Source organism: Acanthopagrus latus, chromosome 5 (assembly GCF_904848185.1).
Source record: "Acanthopagrus latus isolate v.2019 chromosome 5, fAcaLat1.1, whole genome shotgun sequence".
Lineage (NCBI taxonomy): Eukaryota > Metazoa > Chordata > Actinopteri > Spariformes > Sparidae > Acanthopagrus > Acanthopagrus latus.
This window is the reverse complement of record NC_051043.1, coordinates 17,379,644-17,401,904: the sequence shown is the minus strand read 5'-3', so window position 1 is coordinate 17,401,904 and position 22,261 is coordinate 17,379,644. Positions and strand designations below refer to the sequence as shown.

General features: G+C 42.6%; 2 protein-coding genes across 6 annotated transcripts in view; one reads left to right on the top strand and one right to left on the bottom strand.

Moving 5' to 3' along the window:
• Positions 1–22,261, top strand: part of znrf3 (zinc and ring finger 3) — a 130,617-nt gene that overhangs the window by 21,169 nt on the left and 87,187 nt on the right. For 4 of the 5 annotated variants that reach the window (XM_037097381.1, XM_037097380.1, XM_037097383.1 and 1 more), the window contains 7 exons: positions 387–582; positions 4,460–4,538; positions 5,430–5,450; positions 5,635–5,775; positions 6,738–6,884; positions 7,115–7,304; positions 8,905–9,015. In XM_037097381.1, the coding sequence (XP_036953276.1) occupies positions 387–582; positions 4,460–4,538; positions 5,430–5,450; positions 5,635–5,775; positions 6,738–6,884; positions 7,115–7,304; positions 8,905–9,015 (885 nt within the window). The remainder of the gene's footprint in view (positions 1–386; positions 583–4,459; positions 4,539–5,429; positions 5,451–5,634; positions 5,776–6,737; positions 6,885–7,114; positions 7,305–8,904; positions 9,016–22,261) is intronic. The other variant, XM_037097382.1, reaches the window with a different exon arrangement.
• Positions 18,145–21,067, bottom strand: xbp1 (X-box binding protein 1). Its single transcript, XM_037097385.1, is given in 6 exon segments — positions 18,145–19,212; positions 19,355–19,462; positions 19,465–19,521; positions 19,640–19,756; positions 20,129–20,225; positions 20,695–21,067. Coding segments are annotated over 6 exon segments (1,191 nt in total). The 5' UTR covers positions 20,931–21,067; the 3' UTR covers positions 18,145–18,636.

Sequence of the window (22,261 nt, the reverse complement as noted above, 5' to 3'; positions counted from 1 at the left end):
GAAATAATAAGACTCTGGGAGTGCAGTGTTACAAATGTATGTGATTAGGATTAAAGAAGGAGCAACATAATCTTGTTTGGCAGAAAGGCTTTGTTGTGCTGACCTCTATAGGTTGAAAGCCTGTAGTTTGTTGCAGCTGTTTGTTGACCCTGAGCTCCTCTAACTTCTCTATCTTGTGCCTCCTAGTCTCCTTGTCTCCTCTGTCCTCCTGATTTGAATATGAATTAAATGTAAATGTATAATTTGTCACGTGCAACAAAACATGAACAGATGATGCAGCTGTGATGTACAAAGGAGAAGATGCGCAGTCCTGTGTGTAGGTGATCAACTGAACGAATGCTGTTCTCTATGAACGCTCACTCACTGCTTCTCTTTTCCCCCTCAAGCCTCGGAGAGCTCATCCCAGGCGCCCTCGCAGCTCCTCTGCTCGCCTCCACACCCACAGGAAGTCTTCCATGGCCTCCATCTCGACCCTAACATCCAACACTGTGGGCAGCAGCGTATCGTCTCTGGTCCAAGGCACTGAGGAGGACACGGAGTCTCCAGCAGCAGCAGAGGACACAGACCAGCCCCCCTCGGACTGTAAGTTGTCTGAATTGGAAAGAAGTCCAGTGTAGTTTCATTGTAGGAGTCAAAAGCCACAGTTCTCCTGGTCTAAATGCCAGAGGCTGACACTACTACAGACACAGCTCCCAATATATTTTTTCTTGTTGTTTAATTATTCTTGTTTTTATTCTTGGAAGCAAAGAAATCTTCATATAGAAAAATTAACTTAACAGTATGAGAGTCAGTCAGTTCTTTGTTTCAGATCTTAGTCAGGGCACAAATTTGATCATGCAAATTAATGAAACAACCTTTAATGCAACCATATATCACATGAAAAAGATTGGTATTTAAAAAACAGTAGTAAGACTTTTTCAGTACTCACAAACTGATGGCAGGAACGTCAGGAGGAAGAACCCCAAGGCTGCAGCCAGATCGGCAATGTTAATGGAAATTTGTAAGAAAAGTTGATTTTTGGGTCTCATTCCTGATTCGTCAAAGACTGGCGCTTTGGATTTGGACTGGATTCTTTGGATTCTTTTTTTTCTTTTATTTTCTTTTCTTTTTTTTTTTTCAAATAAGACCTTTAAGGAAGTTAAAAACTACATTTTCAAGTTGCACTTATGCGTCTGAAGATTATAAGTTAACAACACAAGGCTATATATTCTGAACCAAGACAGAAAGCTCTAATTCCCACTCATCTGCAGCACATTCTGACAAACACCTGACATTTTTGTACCTTTCACAATAACATATCCCATTAGTCACCTCTTATCTTGGGGGTTGGGCTTCAATTTTTCAGACCATCTGACTATCATGCCATCAAAACAGCCAATAACATCAACATTTAATATATTTTTATCAGTTAGGCTAACTCAAATCATTTATCCTCATTATTCCTCCTTATTAGTTGCTAACATACTTTTATTTCATTAATTACAATCACATTTTCAAAATATCTTTATATGCAACATTTGCACAGGTTGTTATTTCTTTGCCTCATAGTTACTAAAAGTGCTACATTTCAAGACGTGTTTGATTTATTTTTGATCTGCTGTGGTCCGTTGTCTTTCATAACATCATGTACATGTGAGTTTGTCGTGGAGGATGGGTGGTTTGGATGTGACAGTGCAAAATTCCTATGACACAGATAAACACTGGTTACTGTAATTTGCAAGTCTCATGTTATTTGCCGATAGCAGTAAACAAGGCGAATATCAGCTAATACTGATGTCAGCGCATCCCAGAATAAGATCCTATCCTTGTTCCTACAAAGACATTTGAATTAAATAAATTAAAATAAAATGTAATTAAAAACATGTGTGAAATAATCGCATAATAGCATACACATCCTAAACTCAGCTTCTTATGTGAAAGTACGATGTCACAGCTTGCATTTTATGGCACCGTTACCTTAAATTCAACCCTTCACCCACCCAATATGAAACTTAACTGGATCGAGAGGCACAAAAGAACCAGCCAAAACTATTTCTCTTCTAGACAAATGAAAAAAAATCCTGTTCAGAGAAACACACATTGTCACAGAAAACTGAGCTCTGTGCTCTCGTAGAAACAGCAGTTTGACACCAACTTATGATCAGAAAGGCCTTAAAAACTCGTAGAGACAGAAAAAAAAACAGAAAAGAAAAAAAAAAGCCTGAACCTGAATTCCCCATCCAACCTCTCAAGCACACACTTGCCCACCCCCTGCTGAGTCTGAAATGGAAACCAAAATAAGAGCCGGGGCCTGTTCACTGCACTCCTCAGCTGGGTGATCAGAGCCTTTGTGCCCGGGCTCAGCCATCCTGTGCCCTGCGCCGCTTCCCAGAGTGCACTGCTTCAGGCTTCAGAGCCCAATATAATTAGTCATCTGATCTCTCCCACCACCCCGCCTCCTGTAGATTACAGGTTTCATATCATTACCTCCTGATGAAAGACTGTTCAGCTTGCTGTCACTGCCTGAGTCATTGTCAGATTGTTGTTTCTTCTTTTTCCTCTCCATTACACTCTCTTCCTCACATTCTGATTCTTTTCCTCTCTTCTTCCCTCTCCCCCTCCCTCCTGTGATCTCCCCCTCCCTCCCGTGCTCTCCCCCCTAATCATAAAAGGAGCCCAAAAATCAAAGGATTAATTCAGCGTCATTGGTTTAAAGCAATTAACTGCTGTTCAGACTAATCCCCAAAGTTATGTCTCAAATCCAGAAATTGGCCACTGGAGATGTGCAGCTCTGCCCACACTTCATTGTTTTGCCTGGTAAATGAAGTTGAAAGAGGAGCTTTTTACTCTGAGAAAAAAAAAGCAGGCTTTCAAACTCTTTGATGAAAAAAGGGAATTGTAAAACTTTGAATTATTAGGAGGTTTATCTTTGCATTTCAATGCCTCCCCCAGTAGTAGTTATTTTTTTCCTCAGTACAGATAGTTAATCCGCCGCATTCATTTGGGATAATTAAAATAAGAACTCTATTTATTCAATCTAAAGCCAGCCAATTTGCAAAAAGTTATTGGCTATTACAGTTTTGGCTGCAGGTTTTTACAGCTATTGCTCGTGAGAAATGGTGCCACACATTTCAATAAGTGCCTCATCTGCCCGATTGGCCACACTGTGATTAATTTTGTCACAGCTCATAGAGAAGTAGAATCGTTTAGGCTGGTATTTAACATTTTAATGAATGCTTTATGCTCTCGGGAAGCTTCATGAAGATTTATTCTGACAGCGCCATGCACAACTTCTGTGTGTTAACCACTAGCAGCTGCCCCGGTGGGATTACATGTTAGGTTAAACTTTTTCCTCAATTAATTTGCAGATGTAGTAACAGCATGTGAACACCAGGGGGAGCTATGAGATTATATATGAAAATACAAATAGCTAATATATTGATTTCATATTGTAACTTGGACAAACTCTCAACAAACTCTGTTCTACTCATGTCTGGATTCTTATCACTCACATTAAACAACAGATATAATGAAAATGCAACATCGCCAGGAGCCGCAGCTCTCAACCTTTATGGCTTGTGATCCCAAAAAATGAAGCAATATCAATATCAAACCAAGAGACTTTTAATTTTAAATGTTAAAATTGCATACATGTCAGAAAACACTCAGCAGGAGTGGAAGTAACTACTTACATCTACTCAAATTACTGTGATTAAAGGGTTACTCCACCAATGTTCGAGATTAAAGTGTTTACAGGGCTTGAGGATAATACTACATATGTGTAAAAAATATAAGCTGCATTTTGGGTAATGTAGGCACAGGAAGAAGCTTAGAAAAAAATATCTCTGATTCTGCTGTATCAATTTTGATCATTTGTTTTTTAACTGTCCATATTGATTCCAACAGTGGTATAGGATCCCTCTGCTAGACCAGTGAAACTGCTTTTAATAACCTGGTGCCTACATTACCCACTAAATTATAGTTGCTCTAGTTGCTCAGAACCTATTAACCAACAGAGACAGAGCTCTTGATACGAGGAAAAGCAGTTTGCAAGACCTAAAGCAGGGCACAGACTACAGCAGTTTAAGGCCAATGTAATTCTGCTTCTTTCCAACTGGAGGAGAAACCTGGTCTGGGACCTTGCTTGGTACCATTGTACGGCCCAGATTATCTGGTAATGTGAGGGGTTTACAGATCAAGTCTTAAACCTCCCCAACATGAGTTTCTACATGTACTTAAAAGTCATATGTCTACGTGTTTGGATTTTAGGATTATTTAGTATAATTGTTTGCAAGTTTTAGTAGCTCAAAAAGAGCTGATTGCCCATCAAGAAGCCCTACGGTTCAACAATATAGGTAAAAAAAAAAAAAGTTACATAGTGCCCCTTTAAAGCCAGAGAAGGTTGCACTGATGCAAGAGGTGAGGAGAATGTAGTTAAAAAGTTCTTTTTATCTTTTTTCTTTTGTGTTTTTATCTCCAGGTCTTCGCACATTCTCAAATGTCCACCTGAAAGTCAAGGGAAAGAGCAAAAGCCCACAAACCAGCAATCTAGGAGACAGGTAAGTTCAGATCATTTTTTTTTAAACATTATAGCAGCCTTCACCTCTTGACTTGTGCTTCAGCATTCCTGTAAGACAAACATGGCAAAACGATTACAGCCCAGTATCATTACCACCCTCCTGCTATAAATCCTTAAATTCTACACTGGACTGCTGTTGTTCCTCAGGGCTGTGCTCCCATTATGACTCAGCCACTTGCAATAACTGTAACAGTAGCAATGGCTTTATTTCCTCGATCGATAGCAGCGTACCATAGAGAAGGCAAAAGTCCAAACCGTCATAGCCGGGCCAAAATTCCTATGACCCTGCAGCGACTGTGTAAAGAGTAAACGAGCAGGGAGAAGAGAGCTGCAGTGGCAGCATAACCTGTACACTTCTGAGCCTCTCTGTGGTGACAGACCTTCAATTTGTGTTTCTATTTTTAGTCCTCTTCATCTTCATTCCTCCTCCAGCCTTAATCACAGCCTGTGATTAAGGGCAGTGATCTGAAAGGTTATGTCAGGAATTTGGTGTAAAGCTTCAGTGGAACGACAGGACAAAAGGGCACGATGTAAAAATGCTATCAGGGACGTTTCATTGCTGCTTTCTTACTTCCTGATATTTACCTTGACTGTTACAGTTCTGACAACATGATCACTACCATTCAATGATTACATGTGCGTGATGGCTGTTTTCTCGCAGCCTGTACTGCTTTCTGTAATTATGTTTGTGCCAGCAAAGGTTTACATCAACAATAGACTTTGAATAGTTGAAATTGTAAAACTTTCAGTCATATTCATTGATTAGATAGAGAATAAGTCACCATAAAAAACAGCACAAAAAAATCTAGTAATTTTTTAAAGCTTGGCATAACAGTCACATGACAATTCAACTGAATGTGTTGCAGAACAGGCTGAAGGCAGGTGAAGGCAGGTAATGGTTGCTGCAGTACAGGCTGGACAGATCATCGCAGTGTCTGCTGAGATCTGACTGCAATCACTGACTGCAAGTTAGAAGGATGTGTCTTATATGAAAATAACCTCAGCAGCACAATCATGACTATGAATCTTTGAACACAACTATAAATGCTGTTCGCCTTCACATGTCCTGCATCCAGCTGTCCTGCTAAGCCCCCATCAGCCATCAGCCGTCCGACCACCAATAGGGCCGCCACGCTGCGGGAGCGGAGAGCAGCCTTTGATGAAAGGGTCGAAGAGATGGCTCAGAGCTACGTCGACGTCCTGCAGCTCAAAGCCAGGTCTGGAAAACATCTAGCCCAACTCATTCATAACAGTTCTGTGTTATTGGTTTTTCCACTGATATTTAAAGTAACAGTTTCACATTTCGAAAATAATGTATAAAAAAGTGCCTCCAACTCTGAGAAGAGTGATGTCACTCTGTAGCTGTCTGTAGCTAGCTAGTTTCGAGTTAGCATTGCAAGACTGAAAACTGATCTGTTTTCCCCTGCTTCCAAAGAAAGTGGCTGTGTAGAATATAAAACTAATCCCTTTTCATTTCAGCCGAAAGTTTTCATTTAGAAGTTCAGGAGAACAGAGGTCAGAATTTGTTCCATTATGACGGAAGATACCTGATATTGTTTCCTCATTTGTTTATTCATTATCAGAGCTGATGGCATTTGAATTCTGAAGATGACAAAACTCCATCAACACTTTTAGTATAGAACTACTTTTTGTTAGACAGTAAAGTTGATTTATATGCTATGACTGTTGCTGGAGTTTACACGTCTTCGACTTTCCCCCTTTTCCGCACACCATGGGACCAGGTGAAGTTGTGCCCTCACTCGGCTTCTGTGACGTTTTGAATTCTTCAAATTCTACTGTTTGAGTTCATTGTAAGACGGGCCTCAAAATCAATGAAGGTGGAATGGAGGGAATGAAGGTGTTGTAAGAATTGAATCATGTGTTAACTGATGGGATCTTATCTCATTTAATCATTTTATAGAGGTGAACTCATTTACTCTGTGAGCCTCTGCTTTGCTTGAGCTCTGAGGGAAAACACCCTTAACACTCCTCAGGTCCTGCTACCCATGTAACACCCATGTTTGCTCTGTTAGATGAGTCAGTGTACTTACTCCGTATTTAAATATAAGTCAAATACAGTCAGTGTGCCAGTGCTGTGTAAACCATGTATAAGATAACAGGAGCTCTTACAGGTTCCTCAAGTTCCTTCCACCTCATTCAGTTTTCTTGTGCCTTCCAGAGAGAGGTTGAACAGTGGTCTCCAGAGGTATCGAGCCTCGTGTCACATGACCGGACCCCATGGCCCTCCTCATCATGTGACCTCGACGTCTCAAGAGACAGAGGCTCCAAACAACAACAGTGAAAGCAAGCACAGCAACAATATGTGGTATGCGGCCTGTTATAGACATTATCTCGAGTGGAATGTGGACTCAGGGTTATGAGGGGGTTTGTTGTGCCTGGGGTCAGATTTGCAGCCATCTGTGGAACTGTGTGCGCATGTGGCATGCATGTGTGTTAACATTAGACCTAATAAAAACCGTATTCTTATGATGTTAGCATGATGTTATCTGCCGATCTGACACCCCGGTTGGTTTGTTTCTGTCATTGTTTTTCCAGGCTGTCCACTCTGCTGAGCGGACTGCCCGAGGTGGTGTGCAGGGAGCAAGCGGTGAACCGGGTGCTGGAGAAGCTGAGGGGGTTTGCAGAGCAGCAGACGCTCAGGGTCCGACCTCAGCTCTTCCTGAAGGTGCTCGAGGGTCTGGAGCCATGGGAGCTCTGTTTGCCTGAGCTGTGTGTGGCCATCCAGGTACACGAAACACCTCCGACCACATTTCACCAGGAAAATTACTGAAAACCGGCACACGTTGTTGGATTGTTTTTATATGTTAGTAAATGATGAAGGGAGACATATTATGGTCATTTTCAGGTTTCTAGTTTTGTTTTGGGTTACTTCTACAACAGGTTTACATCCTTTAATGCGCAAAAAAACACATCAGTTTCCTCATACTGTCAAGCGCTGCAGCTCTGTATTCTCCCCCTCTGTCTGAAACACTGTTTTAGCTCCTGTGTCTTTAAGTTGAACTGAAAGTATTCTTGCGAGTCAAACTAACCACTAGACGTTAATTATTCAAATGTGTTACTGCGTGATGTAGTGTGTGATGTTGGTGCGGACTTTGACCTTTTTAACTTTTAAAATCTTTTACATGCACAATAAGCTTCTGTATATAAATGACTAAAGGAAACTGAAACCATAAAAGGTCTCCTTTAAAAATGCTCCATTATTATAGAAATTGAGCAAAGATCTTACAGAAATGTGGAAGAAGAAATTAAATTAAGGCCCTTTTTAGGTATATAAGCCCCAAATCAAACAGCAGTTGACCATCATCATGTGTTAGACATCAGCACACCTTATTATTATTATTATTATTATCTGGTAAAACTGAGTGAAAATATTACACTTGCCTACTTTAAAGTTTAATCACTTGCCAATAAATGCAAGAATGGACAACACAACACTGCCTGATTTGAGTTTACTGATTGTGGAAGATGATTGTGGTGATGCTTGCAAGAAGTGTAGGCTTTCTTTTTTTTTTCGTAGTTAACACAAGTTCACGATCTTCAGACTTAAGAAATCTTCAGAGCAGCTGAAAAGGTCACAGCTACATTTAACAGTACACTAGTACCCAGTGGTCCTAGCTTGGTAACAATGTAAATCTTCATGGAGGCAATTTAACAAATGAGATTAAAAGATTTTTAATTCTCTCCTTTGTTCCTACCATAAATGGATTCTAGTGATGTGCTTCCACAGCACCCATGTGCAAATAAGTTCTGGGATTTTATGGAACTCCTCTGATCTTCCCCCAAACTTGAAGCCCAACAGTAAACTCTTGGTCTCTCCCACCAAACTATCAATTAGGGGCGATCCACGCTCCAGGACTAACTGACTCCAGGCCCTCTGAACACGCCCCTACCGGTCACAAATGAGGGGCAATACATGCTTCCCAGACTCCAGAGCAGATAGCTGAAGGTGTAATGACAGGATGCCGACTGATAAATTGCACTGGAGGACAGCAAAGCAAGCTGACTGATCCAGAGGGTCGGCGCTTGCTGTTTTTCTATTCCTCCTTTCGGACAGTATGAGGCAGCTCTGAATCAAACAGACGACAGATGATCTGCTTTGGGTTCCATTTCTGCCTCAGCAGGGGGAAACAAGGGTGGGCTCGGTCAGGTGATGGCTGGTATTGCTGGTGTATGAGAGTACTTTTGGGGACAGGCACCATAGCATGGTTTGGGTTCTATCATATATTTGTGTGTTTATCTATTACTTTTGCCTGGATGAGACATCAACACACATTACCGTCCTTCTCTACTTAAATCCCTCCTTGATCTCTCTTCTTCTCTGTCAGATTGCCACAGAGCATGTGGTCCAGATGCCCATGGAGGAGTATGATGCCTGGCTGCGTTCAAGGCTTACTCTGCCCCCGCCCCACAGTACCACTGTGCGCCTCGAACAGCAGGTGAACCACACGCATCCAGGCCCGAAGGAGGGCTACAGGAATGGACAAGTAGATCAAGAGAGGCAAACCAGGGTTGTGAATTAGATGTGAGCTCAAGGCTGAAATAGCCTAAACTAGTCTCAAAAATAATGGGCGGAAAATGTTGAGTAAAACTGATAAGTAGGAGTAGGTATTTTACCTTTCAAAGAACCAGAGTCAATGAGTAAGAAATGCCACTCAGTTACTGACAGTTAGAAGATCATTATTTCCTTAAAGTAGACACAAGTTCAAAGGGAAGCACATGGTCACACATGTGTACAGGTAGGATTCAACACAAACATACAGGCACACACAATGAGGTGGAAACCTGAAGAAGGAGCGTTGCATACCTTTCTGTTCTCAACCTTTATGAAGATAATCTGCAGTCAGTTGTTACAAAGGTCAGCTAAATGCCATTCTGGAAGCCAGCATTCTGTTGTGTGTTTTTTTTTTTTTTTTTTACACATTTCCCTGTAAGTTTCCAGTGCATCTCCTTGATTGAACTTCAATTTCTACTCCTTCTAACTACCCAGTTCTTTTTTTCTTTTTTTTTCTTTCAAACAAATGACTGTTTGTTGCAAAACGTGAAATTCATTGCAAATCCAGCCCCTTCCTCTTTTATAAGAACATTTACCCTGGAACGACACACTTGACTGAATGTTTGGACCAGCAAATGTACTGCTGAAGCAACAGTGGATGGTCAAATCAATGTCGCTCTCTGTACTACCTGCCTTTAGAGAGCAGTAAAAGAGACATTTGCATGAAAATATAACATAACTGCTAAGGTACAAGCCACAGATGAGATAAACAATCCAATGTGATGAGGGATAAACAGTCTGCTATACTAACATTCACAGTGACCTTAAACTCTGCCTCGCCTCTGCCTGTTAAATAAGATAAGATAAGCTCGTCTATCATTGTCTTGAACAGAATTTTGGAGAAACTGAAAGTGTATTTCTACTGAAATTCTGTCTTGTTACTGTGATGGTTTGAACCTGATGTGGTTTTGATCATTTTTTTAGACATGGAAGTGTTTGTCAAGCAAGACACATCATGACTAATGGAGGCAGACATTTTGCAGCTATGTGTTAATTTAACTACAGCTAGTGACTTCTGGAGCCCCTTATCCATTTATGATAACATATACTGTGTGTGTGTGTGTGTGTGTGGTGGCAGCATAGAGTGAAAGGAGGGGAGGGGTGGGAGTGGGAATGGGTTCTGCAGTGAGCTAGCACTCATTTCAGGAATGCCACACAGTCTGGGAGCTGAGCTCAACCCACCCCCACACCCCAAACTGAGCCTTGGGCGGGGGGGGTGCTGGGGCGCAGGGCGGCAGAGAAAAAACATGAGGGTAACAAACATTCTTTTATTTGCACTTCTCACTTGGGTTTGAGATCTCATGCCTCAGGGCGCTAAGTCTAGACTAAATAAAGTGGAGGTTATTGAATGAAAGAGTTAATAGTAAATATAGCTGCAAGTCTGTGGATTATTATTATGCACATAAGTGAAATATAAAACTGGGTTTAAAGCTGAAAAAGAGTCACAGTTGCAGCGAGAATGTAAACAGAAGCGGTGATCGAAATTAAAATGTTTCAGTACCAAAAGTCACATGTCTACAACAGGCTGTAAGTAGTAAGTTAGTATCCAAAAGGTGATGGTTGCATACTGTATTACACCCCACCGTCTGCTTATCTGTGATCTGAAAAGTCTCTGTTTGGACCTCTCGCCCTACCCCTCTACCCCAACAAGAGTTGGGACACCCTACCCCTAGAGACGTGAACATGCAAAACAGAGGGGCTAAATGGTAGGGGTGAGGTCTAAAAGTCAGGATATCTTTGACCCCGCTGCTTTTTTTTTTTTTTTTTTTTTTTTTGGCTCTTAAAGACCTCAACTTTTCTTAAGAACCAAACTTAATTGCTGGAATGTCCTAGCTGGTGGTGAGGGCCAAACATGTGAATGATGCAAGATGCATGCAAAAACTTTGTAGACACTTGAGTCAACTGTGTGGGAGGATTTAAAAAAACAGCTGCTGTTGCAGGGCTGGTCTGCTGGTGGCACAATAGCGAGTGGCTATGGGCCGTTCCAGATATACTTTATGTCTGAAGTTTAGCTGCAGTGGAGTGGAGAATCTGAAATGTGTTTTTAGATTCAGTGGAAGAAATTAAAGTTAAATGTGTTTTTAGAAGAACAATCTTCATGAGATTAGAAATCAACCACCACATTTTACGAAGGCTTCAGTGGCATATGTCATTTTTATGAAAGCCTCTGTTAAGAATATAACTGGGACAAGCTCAAACATAACTGCAAGCATTCAGAAGTGGAAACGTCTGCTGAAATCTGCTCAAATGTACTAGAAAAGGGGTTTAATTGAACATGGCGGAGCACACGACCTTCTGCTTTAAATATTCACACGAGGATAAGGGTGTCCTGATCTTTACACTGTTCTCTCCGCCTCATCATATCAGAAGCACAGCAGCCGAGCTGCTGCGCAGGAAAATTCAATATTGACTCTACAGTTTACCAGCCGCAGGTTCTCCATGCTTGTGTTGTAATGGAAGTGAATTTGGCTGCATGTAATGGAACAGAGACGGAGTGTTTGCTCAGTGGTGAGAAGTTGTGCAACCTAAAGATGGATCTCGAGGTTGTTACATAAAAACGGTGAACTGTAGTGCAATTGACTTCAGAATGAAACATGATGGTTGTGAAAAGCGGGTCTTTTGAAGCCGTGCCCCTACAGCTTCACATTAAAACAACCATGTGATTATTTGCTCTCTGAAATCCTTATTGCTTGTTGGAAAGTAAGACATTAATATTGTAGTTAAATTACCCTCATTCCTGAAATATCCAATGTGAGAGCATTTATCAGTTCCTTTATTGTGTCTTCCTTCTCCTTCATGTTCCCTTAGTTTAGCCCTTTGTCCTGCTGATAAATCCCCGCAGCTGGCTCTTTGCACATGTAGACACTCTCTTATCAGTGCTCAAACAGTTAGGGGGGCCTACGCTGTTCTCAAAGTCATGCACACACTTGAATTTTCTGCCCAAACGCTGTGTCCACAGGTCCAGAGATCAGGACAGAAAAACAACAGTGATTCACTGGAATTTCTTGTCACTGTGACAAATGTCATTAAGACCAAGTTCAAAGTAACTTGTCACACAAGCTAGGCTAAAGGCTGTTGGCACTGACCGAAATAGCCGCGTAGCATTAGCTCAAAGTACACAACTATGACAGTTTTACAGCTGAGCTAAACCACCTGTCGTGTACAGTGGTGAAAGTGTGCTCCTCTGCTGTGGCTCTTTAACATCTGACCTTGGCTGAACAGCGTTTCGGCCGGGTTGGGACTTGTTATTGATGGTGTTGTCTTCTTTGGAACATGATGTAAATTTAGTAGTTTACTGTATATTGCATCAATTTCCCCTTAACGGTAGAAATAGAACGGCCTTATCTCTTTTTGGATATCATGACAAAAGCAAATGTTTAAAAAAAAAAAATAAGAAAGAAATGTTCAGCCATAGCTCCATTAAAACCTTGTAACACCAATTTTAAAAATCTATGTATCACTTCTTGGAAGTGCGGAACAAAGCTTTCACCTGGCAGCAGCTCTATTGATCCATGACTCTTACACCTGGTCACTGCAGGAGTGTTCAGTATTACGCCAGACACAGTGCAAGCTGTGACAGCTAAGCAATGTTTATTGTTAATTGAGCGTAGGTGGTCCTGATGGAAATACACTGAAGATGAAATTCCAAAACGGATTACCGTACTTAGCTTGCGCATGCCTGTCTGCCTGCGCTCTGTGATCATGCTGGAGCAGACTCTGTAATTGCTGGCTGACACAGGCTTGACACATGAGCCTGCAACCTCAGGCCATCCAAAACGTTCTGGTTTGTGGCGTTGCTGCAGCTCTAACTCTAATCTAAGTTGTTGATGAGAAACTTGTCTTAGAAAGTTCGGACCTGAGAATTTGAATTGCAGATCGGGCGAAAAAAAAAACACAGAGCTGTGTCAAGGTTATGGGAGCTGAAGCCATTTAGATGATATCAAGAGATATTCACGGCGTGCAGTTTAAATCCCCTTGATCTGCTCTGAATCTTTGTTATGTGAGTTTGCTGCCTTTGAGAGAGCTTCAAAGGGAGAATCTGCCACGCTGTGTAGGAGGAATCCAAGTGATTAATGTTTTTCTTCCAGCAGACAGGCTGCCTCTTGCAGACCTGCCACGAGTGCAGGAAGTGAAACCATGGCAATGGAGCTTTGTGTAATGTGTTGCGCCAGTTCACCCGCAACTTGCATTGGCATGGCCCTATTAAATATCACTCCAGGAAGCCTTGGCTGGCCTGCTGACATTCACCCTACAAAATGTCTCAGTTGTTCCTCAGTGCTGACCTCAGATCATGTTCCAAACAACACGTTGTTGAGGTTAAATTTTAAAGGAAAGATGATTTATGAGGACTTATAAAATGAAAGTTTATCTCTTAATTGTCTTGAATGAGTGTGCATGATGCATTACTTCTGAGTGCAAAAAAAGTATGGTTTGTGAACCGAGTTTTGCCCATTTTGAATGATAAAATTGCGGAAATCTTAGCAGTACAAAGATTGCAAGTAACCCATCACTAATCGTGTGCTTCACTGTGCAGAAGCTCAACACTAAGCACGTTTTTGACACTACAACGCTGCTTTCGCTTTCATCTGCTGAGAAGAGTGATAAGAGACTGTCTTCATGTGCAGGAGTTTGTGACATCTCAGTTATTTTTTTGAGCAAATCATGGTCCAAAAGGCAACTTACACAAGTGTGATGTAAAAAAAAAAAAAAAAACCTGAGGCCCCAAGCCACTGCCGTTCAGGGACACATCTGACTCTCATAAGTAGCCTTACTGTTCCCTCAGTGGGCTTTGGCTCAGTGCCGTGGCTCAGACGTGCATTAACACACTCGACCGCCCGTCCTGTGTTGCCACTGGTAACCGAGGATAACGATCTCTCTCACAGCTCCGTACTGAGCCACCTTGACTGAGCACAAGGGTGAAGTGTGCGTCTGTGTGTGAGTGCGCGCTGGCATGCGTGCGTCATTGGCCGCGTACGTCTGCAGCCTCTTGTTTGCACACACGTTCCAGTTGTGATCCAACTGAGAAACCGTTGACTTGAACCTGACAAGACAGGCGGTTCAGGATTGTCATGCTGGCATTGTTTTTCTCTTCGGTTGCTGTTTCTCGTCAAAGAAGAGAACAGCTCGAACAGGATGGTGCAGATGGAAGCGCAATGATTGATGTCTTTCCTTCTGCGTGTTAAATTGTCATTTGGAATCTGGGGGAACGAGCCGAGCGTAAAGAATAGTAAAAATAGGAACACGGCTTTAGAGGCGTGACGACATTGTTGACGAGCCTTTTTCTTTTTTCCAGAACATTAGCAGTGATTGAGTGCAGCAATTTGCCTTTTGAACATGCTGGTGAGTCGTGTTCTTCCATTTCCACAAGCGAAGATGGACAGATGTTGTTTGTCGGCAGTGACGGGGACAATGACTCACTTTTGCCCCGGCTGAATCATTCATGAAGTGCCCTAAATACCAAGGCCATGCACCCCCTCTGCTTCCTAGCATGTGATCAGCCACCTATTAGCTTTTTAATAAACAAGGCCAAAGGGGGGTCGTTTGAGCGATTTTCACCGCTCCTTTGGGTCAGGTGGCTAAGGCTTTGTCGCTCGGCGAGGTGCTCAGAGTGACCCCAGCTCACCCCTTTGACCAGCAACACCATTACCATTACCTCTCACATGAGAAAACTGTCACATGAGCCACGTTATGCACTTGTGGCTGCCTTGACCCCTTGTTTGCTTTACACTTGGCCAGCTTTGTCTTTAAATCCTTGTTTGATCAGCTGCTTCTTGCTTGTTTCTCTCTCAGAATCCACACTGTAAAGATAAGTCAAGCTAATTCACAGCTTAAAATTGCAGATGTACCCTGTCGCTTTTAGTTTAAATATACATTTTTAGTGCACTTTTTACAGTTTAGTCTGAAGAGCTGAAAAGTTCCAACTGTGAAACCTGTATTTACATTGAAGTAGCAGTGGCCAGTGTAGGTTTAGCCATCCCTCTTTATAATTCTGCTGAGTGTAGTAACTCGAGAACCTGCAGTAAGGTTTATCCAGATCTGTGCCTATGTGACGACAGTGTCATATTAGCGCGACAGATCTGGCTCTAATTTAAGCATGAACTTTGACATCCAGACCCAGATTGGTTTCATACTGGTTTAGAGGAATGCACTGACACTGTCAAGTCTAAAGCAATAATAATCAATTGGAAAAAAACAAAACAAAACAAAAAAACATGGCGCATGTCAGTTTTGGCAGTAGCAGTAAAAAGGCCCATGAATGTTGGTTAAAATTTCCAGGTGCAATCGCAATGGTCATCCCCAAACCTCTGTTGATTATTGCAGTTTGACAGGTGATTGTGTTGTGTAAAGTTGCATATTTTTCAACTTGTGCTACACAAAAATGCAGCCACGTTGCAGCACTCACAGCCTGAACAGTAGAGACTACGTAAATCCTCCTATGGGCACATGTATAACATTTCTGACATGTAAAGGTGCCAAATGTTGCCAATAGAAGATCCAAATTACGCTATTTGAAGCAAGATGTCCACAGACAATGTATAGTTGTAATACTTTATAATTACCGAGTGTCACTTCTCTGCCTGAATAAATGTGAGTGTTACAGTTCTCATCTTGATTATGTTACGGCACTCAGCAGATGTTCAGATGTTCTTCAGTTTACTGCCGATGATTTGAATATAAGGCCGAACTGTGCTGAGTTTCAAAACAGCTGAAAGGAAATCATTTGGGTGCCTCACAGAGAATCCGTCATAGAAGCTCTACTGGGAATAGAAAAAAATGTGCTTTAGCCTAAGGATTTTGCAGGCATCTTGTATTAGCAGGAATCACTTTGAGTGGATCTCACTGGAAAGTGAAATGAAAGTGAATGAAAGGTGAGTGGTGGCTGAGTGACTTAAACTGGAACTCTTGTACCCAGGTAGTGAGTAGAAACAGAAATTCATCTGATGTCCTCAAATAAACCAGAATCTGCACCCTGAAATCGAAAAGAGCTGCTCCAGCAGATATTTTTCAGTTTCAGCTCAACAGCTGTGCGGCTGATTTAGACTTTGCTGTGGTTTTCACCTACGAGACAGGAAACGGTGAATTTCTCACCACACTCTTTCGGGGTAACTGAGGCGAAGCTACGTCAAAGGCTGGTGCGGTTTCTGTCAACCGACCACAAGAACACAACACGGAGGTTGAATCGCAATGAAAACGCTGAGTTGTTTTTCTCTTCAACCTCCTCCAGATACCTTTGATCCAAAACAAAAGTAGCTGATGTTAAACATGGTAATTCAAATTGCGTAATCAGTGAACAGGGGCTAAAGCTAACAGAGACGGGTATCCAGGCCATGCAGAGTTAAGATCAATTACAACTGTGCTGCATCGAAAACCTGATCTAATCAGCTCATACAACAACAGGGACCGCAGGGGCTTTTGTTCAGCGGGTGGTCATGGCAATCACAACCTTGGGAACCTAAAGGCACAACAGTCTCCTCCTAAATGACAGAGTGAGACCTCATTGTGATTAGAAGAAAGGCCCAAGGGGAAAGGTGTGTTCCCTATTCGGCCTATTCTCTTCACACCGGGCCAAAACACCAACGATACTTAGCCTGATCTATTTCTGCAGGGAAGTGAAGACTGGAACTATCTCATGTTAAGACTCCCAGGGAACTCCCAGTTACATTGCAGGGATTATGTAACACAAGCTCCTTCTCAGAAAACCATGGTTTTGCTGCCATGCGAGAGATAGGGAGTTCAAACACCCTGTGTGCACATGTATGAGATTATTTCACATATCGGGATAGGAGAGCTGGAATGATTGCACTTCAGACTGTGGATTCCTATTCACCAGTGACACAAGTAATGCATGTTGATTGCTCATATGAAAGTTCAAGATAGCATGTTAAATTAGTTTGATAACTGTTCTGTGAAAATACTCCTCCTAATGACCTAACCTTTGACCCCGCATTCTTGAATGAGGGCTCAGTAAACATTAAACAATCTAATTAACCCTTATTTGCATATGTAATAGACTTCTCCCACAACAATAGATGATGTGATTTAACAAGACAAGATAAGCTACAAGCTCATGATTCTCAGGAGGTGTTTCACTCCTTTGCTATTTGTGTAACAAGACTGATGTCTTAATGGTTGTGCTGCAACCATCATTTATTTTCAGTATTGATTGATCTTTCAGTTATTTTATCATTCATTGTTGAGAGGTGCGATATGTAACAGTTGGCCACCCATTGAATTAATTCTGGCAACGAATTTGGGCAAGAAATCATCAGTAACTGATGCTGTGTTCTCCGTGACAGTCACTACTGTTAGCTCAGTTAGCTGTGCAGCTAATGGGCTGACGGGTGAGTGTTGGTGTTTAGACCACTCACACGTGCTTTGGACCACTGGGAAGAAAGGTTTTTCAGGCATGGCTAGCTTCGTAGCATACTATTTTCAGAAGATATCTCTGCAACACAACATGAAACTGTTGAGTCTTCATTCTGTTATTAGAAAGTTTTCAGCTGAAATTGTTACATAGTGCACCTTTTATCAAGTCATTTCCAACCTGACTTGTGACCCTTAAAAGGCAACATCTCACAGGTTTTTCCCCATTGTCATGCTGTGACACCTCAGTTGGCGTCTTCCATAGGATGTCAGCACACTGAAAAACACCCATCTCAATGTTCAAGTGGTATGCCTGTCACAATACAAACATTATTCAAAGACATTTGGTTCACAGCAGCACATGGGACCGTACCACCAGCAAGTGCTTTGGCAATTTTGCTTGATGAAAATACCTCTACAATTACTAATGAATTGTCTGTAGTTCATGTTAGAAACGTGTGCTGTTGAACTGTAAATCATTACATTATCTTTTCAGATGATCCTACGCAACACTGGATCTAAACAAAAGATCAGAATTTCCTGGAAAGCATGACTGTTGCACTTCAGTCTCCACATCTTATAACGAGTTGTCAAAGGATCAGTTTTACCTTGTACAAGCAGTTGTAATGACTGAGACAAAGAGACAAGATGCGATGCAAAAGTTTTTAATGCAGTAATTAGACTATATAGAGAGCGGTTGACAAATTAGAAGAAAGCGTTTTTACATGTGGACATATACAATGACTCCGAAGCGAAACACAAATAAATAATATTTAAATGATCGGTCCCCATCCCCCTGTTCATTTACAGAAATACTGAAGTGAAGTCCAACCCCATTTCACTTTAAACAGTGAGGGAAAGATTTGCAATCAATCTTAAATCCTCTGCGGTAATTAAATGATGCAAAAATAAGCTGTCACGAACTCCATCTCCCACAAGTCAATGCAGCATCGCCAGTGGTACAGACCTGCTGTAATAAAAAAGGAGATTATGTGCTTAACTTTAGCCTATAATGAGTGGGTTCAGTGGTGTTCTATGTTACTATGAAGTATTATGTGCTTATATGTAGTTATTGAAGACTACACATTAGCTCTTAGATGTATATATAGAATATTTTAACTTATTGGGTTAGGAGTTGGATTTAGACACTGATAAGCTGGGGGAAGAGTTCATTCGCAAACATGTCCTCCCAGGAGCTCTCTGAGCACAAGGGAGAGGAGATGTTGCTGAAAGGGGAAGGAGACCCTTCGTATCCGGAGTCGCTGTAGGTGTCCGCAAGGCAGGCTTCCTTATCCAGGCCTCTGAGGGCAGGGGAGGAGGCCTCAGAGAAAAAGTCATCCACCTGACTGTGACTGTCACAGCTGGGGATGACCACTTCCTCCGGCTCGTCTTTGACACAGACAGTCTCGTCCTCTACAACCACCTCGTCAACGTGGAAGGTAGCTTCATCGATCTTCTCCTCGTCTTCGCTCTCCGAGTCGCTGCACTGCCCGACGCTCACCTCCTCCACGGGCTTCGTGTAGATGTGGTCAAAGTGGATCAGTTCATTAAGGGCCTCCAGCTTAACTGATGGGGACCCCAGAGTCGCAGGTGCGGGGGCAGGTACTGGGTCCCCCCCTCCGACCAGCTGCACCTGCGGCTCCTGGCACTCCTGTTCACAAGACTTGAGGAACAGCTCTGGGTCAAGGATGTCCAGAATGCCCAGCAGCAAATCAGACTAGTGAAGAGGGGGAGAAAACAGGAGATTAGCCTAGTAACCCATGACCTGACTCTGGTGTTATTGCAGAGCTTTCTTAGGAGCAGGATTTTAATCTCGAGACGCAGCTCTGTTAAAATGAGCATCATTATTGGAGACTTACCTCATTGTCTGTAGAGTCAGGACTGTCTGTATCCATTGAGAAGTCTTCAGATTTAGGGACTGCTGGGCCTGCACCTGCTGCGGAGGCACACATAGCCTGAGTGCTGCGGACTCAGAAGACCCGATCCCCAAACCTGCTTCATTCCCGGTGGACAACAGACATTGAACCTGCGACAACAAGAATGAAAAAATGAGTCAAGGTTAATCCAAATCACTTTGCATCAAACCAACTGCGCTCCTTCCCCCATTTCCCACCCATCCTCCACAGCCTGCGTCACAATCTCACCTTCTCTTTTGTGTCGAGGGTGTCCAAACACAGTCTCTGTCTCAGTTCCTCATTTTCTGTCAGTAGGCCACTTGTCTTTTCCCGAAGCAGCCTGTTTTCAATGTGAAGTTTCTGATTCTGCGGGGGGGGGGGGGGGGGAAGAAAAACGAACAGATGTTTGTACTTGAAACTCGCTACCGTTTACAGGGAAGTGAGGCGTGAAGTGTCCTGGGTGAGACAAACCACAACTAGATATGAAACTGAACTAAATAGAGAACACGATAACACACTAAACGTTAATCGTGATGCATTTGATAGCGTTATAACCGATTTACATACAAATGGAAATTATGATCTAAAGAGTTAAGTGTGTTCGGGTTGCACAATGTGGAATGACAGTGATGAGGTGGGGACATTAGGAAAGTGGGTGAAGGTGGGGACTGAACAGTGCCTTCTTGTATGGAGGAACCCTGTATTCCTGTATGAAAATGGCAAAAAATAAAAAATTACCTCCAGCTCCAACTCGAGGACTTGTTGTTCCAGCTCTCCCATTTTAGCCTTTTTCCTGTCTCTGGCTGTCTGAGCTGCGACTCTGTTCTTGAGTTTCCTGGAGGAGGAACAAGAATTTAAAAAAAAAAACAGGAATTCAACACATTCTTTCCGTGGTGCTGACTAAGCCCCCTGACATGACTTGTGGGTTCACAGTACTGCGCAATCACCGGCCATGTTCCTGCCACGCAGGCAGATCAGGATATCAGTGTCCTGCTCTGAAGCAGGCAGCAGAGCCGGGCGGGTCCAGGGACAGTCAAATCACTCAGATAGCACTTGGATAAGCCAGTTCAAAGTCCGAAGGTGACATGATAAAGCCGTTTCAGCTATTTAAATGCTTTCATGAGGTCATTTTAGACACCTTCGGTAACCTAATTTTAACACATGATGCAACGCTGACCCTATTCCTGCGGGCTGCCATTTAAATCATTTTCTGGATCAATATCTCAGGGCGTGCCCCTTTAACAATGGCCGGGTTCACGATTTACTAGTTCGGTTTAACAATGGATATTTTTGGTTAAACTAACCTGCGGAGTGCTTTCTCCTCCGGACTCAGGTGTGTGAGCCTCTGTCGTTTTCGTATGGGCGGCCCCGCGGACGAGTTGGAGTCTGAATCCGACGACGCCGGGCTCGCCGATGACGGTAAAACGACCGAGATGGGCCGGCTGTAGCCTGGCTGCGAGCCGCCGGAGGAGCCGGTCTGCTTCCCCGATATCAGGAGCACTTTGTGGGTTCCCCCGGTCCCTGCTGTTACCACCACCATGTTGGTATATCCTACTGGCGCTGCGTGAAATCAGAAATAACCGGCTATCCTTATTGAATCAGTGGAAACCTTGAGGTTTCCCTGCGAGCCGATCCCCGGTTATTCTCAACTGTTCAACAAGATGGCCTGCGCCTGCGATCTTTTCTACTGTCGTGGTGACAGTTGATAGGCTCCCAGCGGCTCTGACGCGGCCAGTTTACGGCCTGTGATTGGTCCGCTGTGCTGATGTAATCTGCATTACAAGTTTTCACTCTGCCTGCGAAGTTAAAATTGCATTAAGTTCCTCCTCAGTGTGGTTTCCCGTCAAGACTCGTGTCAAACTTCTAAGGTCAACAAAGTGTCCTTTCAGCCAACTTATTCTGCCCCGTTCATGCTTAAGAATGGCCTCACAGTTTCACAGTTTGTGAGAGAGAAACTGGGACTAGTAAGTGTTTACCCCGATATGCAGTTTCTCAGGGTTGCATCAGATTGTAATCAACACAAACATGCTCACTGCACTGTTTATATTGATGCCTTCAAATAAGCCTTGACTGCTTTCACTGTGTTGTTCATGGAGCTGTTACATTAGTTGGAAATTTCCTGGATGCGCTTTAATTCCATCTGTGGATGGTATTTACAGCCCCGTCCTGTAAAAACAAACAGCACTGACGACCTCACCTTGCTTTTCAAGGCCAAAGGTCACACTGATGTCTTAAATTTCCTATCTGTTGATGTTAAAAATAGGTCACACTTTCAATCAGGGTGGGAGATATTCTTTTTGTTCTTGTTCTTCTTTTTTTTACATTAGCCTAAATCTCAGTGTTATGGTCGTTGGCATTTTCTGAGAAATACACTGCTTCCCGCTCTTTGTTTGGTACAGTGCAGTATCCTCATTCTTTTCTTGGAAGGAGCAAAGCAAACAGATAAAACAAGCTCTTCCACTCTGATGACTTTCCCTGAAATGTTCATTTCCGTCTGCCTGTGATGGCAAATCATAGAGTCAAAGTCACACCACTGCCAGTTTGGTAGTGAGTTGAGAGAGCGATTATATTTTTTGATCCCATCTGAATTCTGGCATGAATGACACATGATGTTTGTCGGTTTAAAAGATAATATTCAAAACGTATAAAAAGCAGAAGATTGCCATATAACTAATGAAATATAAGACTGTGGAAATATGAATGATAAAGACTCACACAGCCAACAGCCGCATTAGTGACCTCATCTCATTAAAATGTCTCCCAAACCTGTAACTTTAACATTATTGAGCTGGTCCTGTACATTAGCATGCTAGCATAACTATAGTTTTATTGTGAACAAGTTGGCCACCATGTCAGTGTTGGTGACGTGTC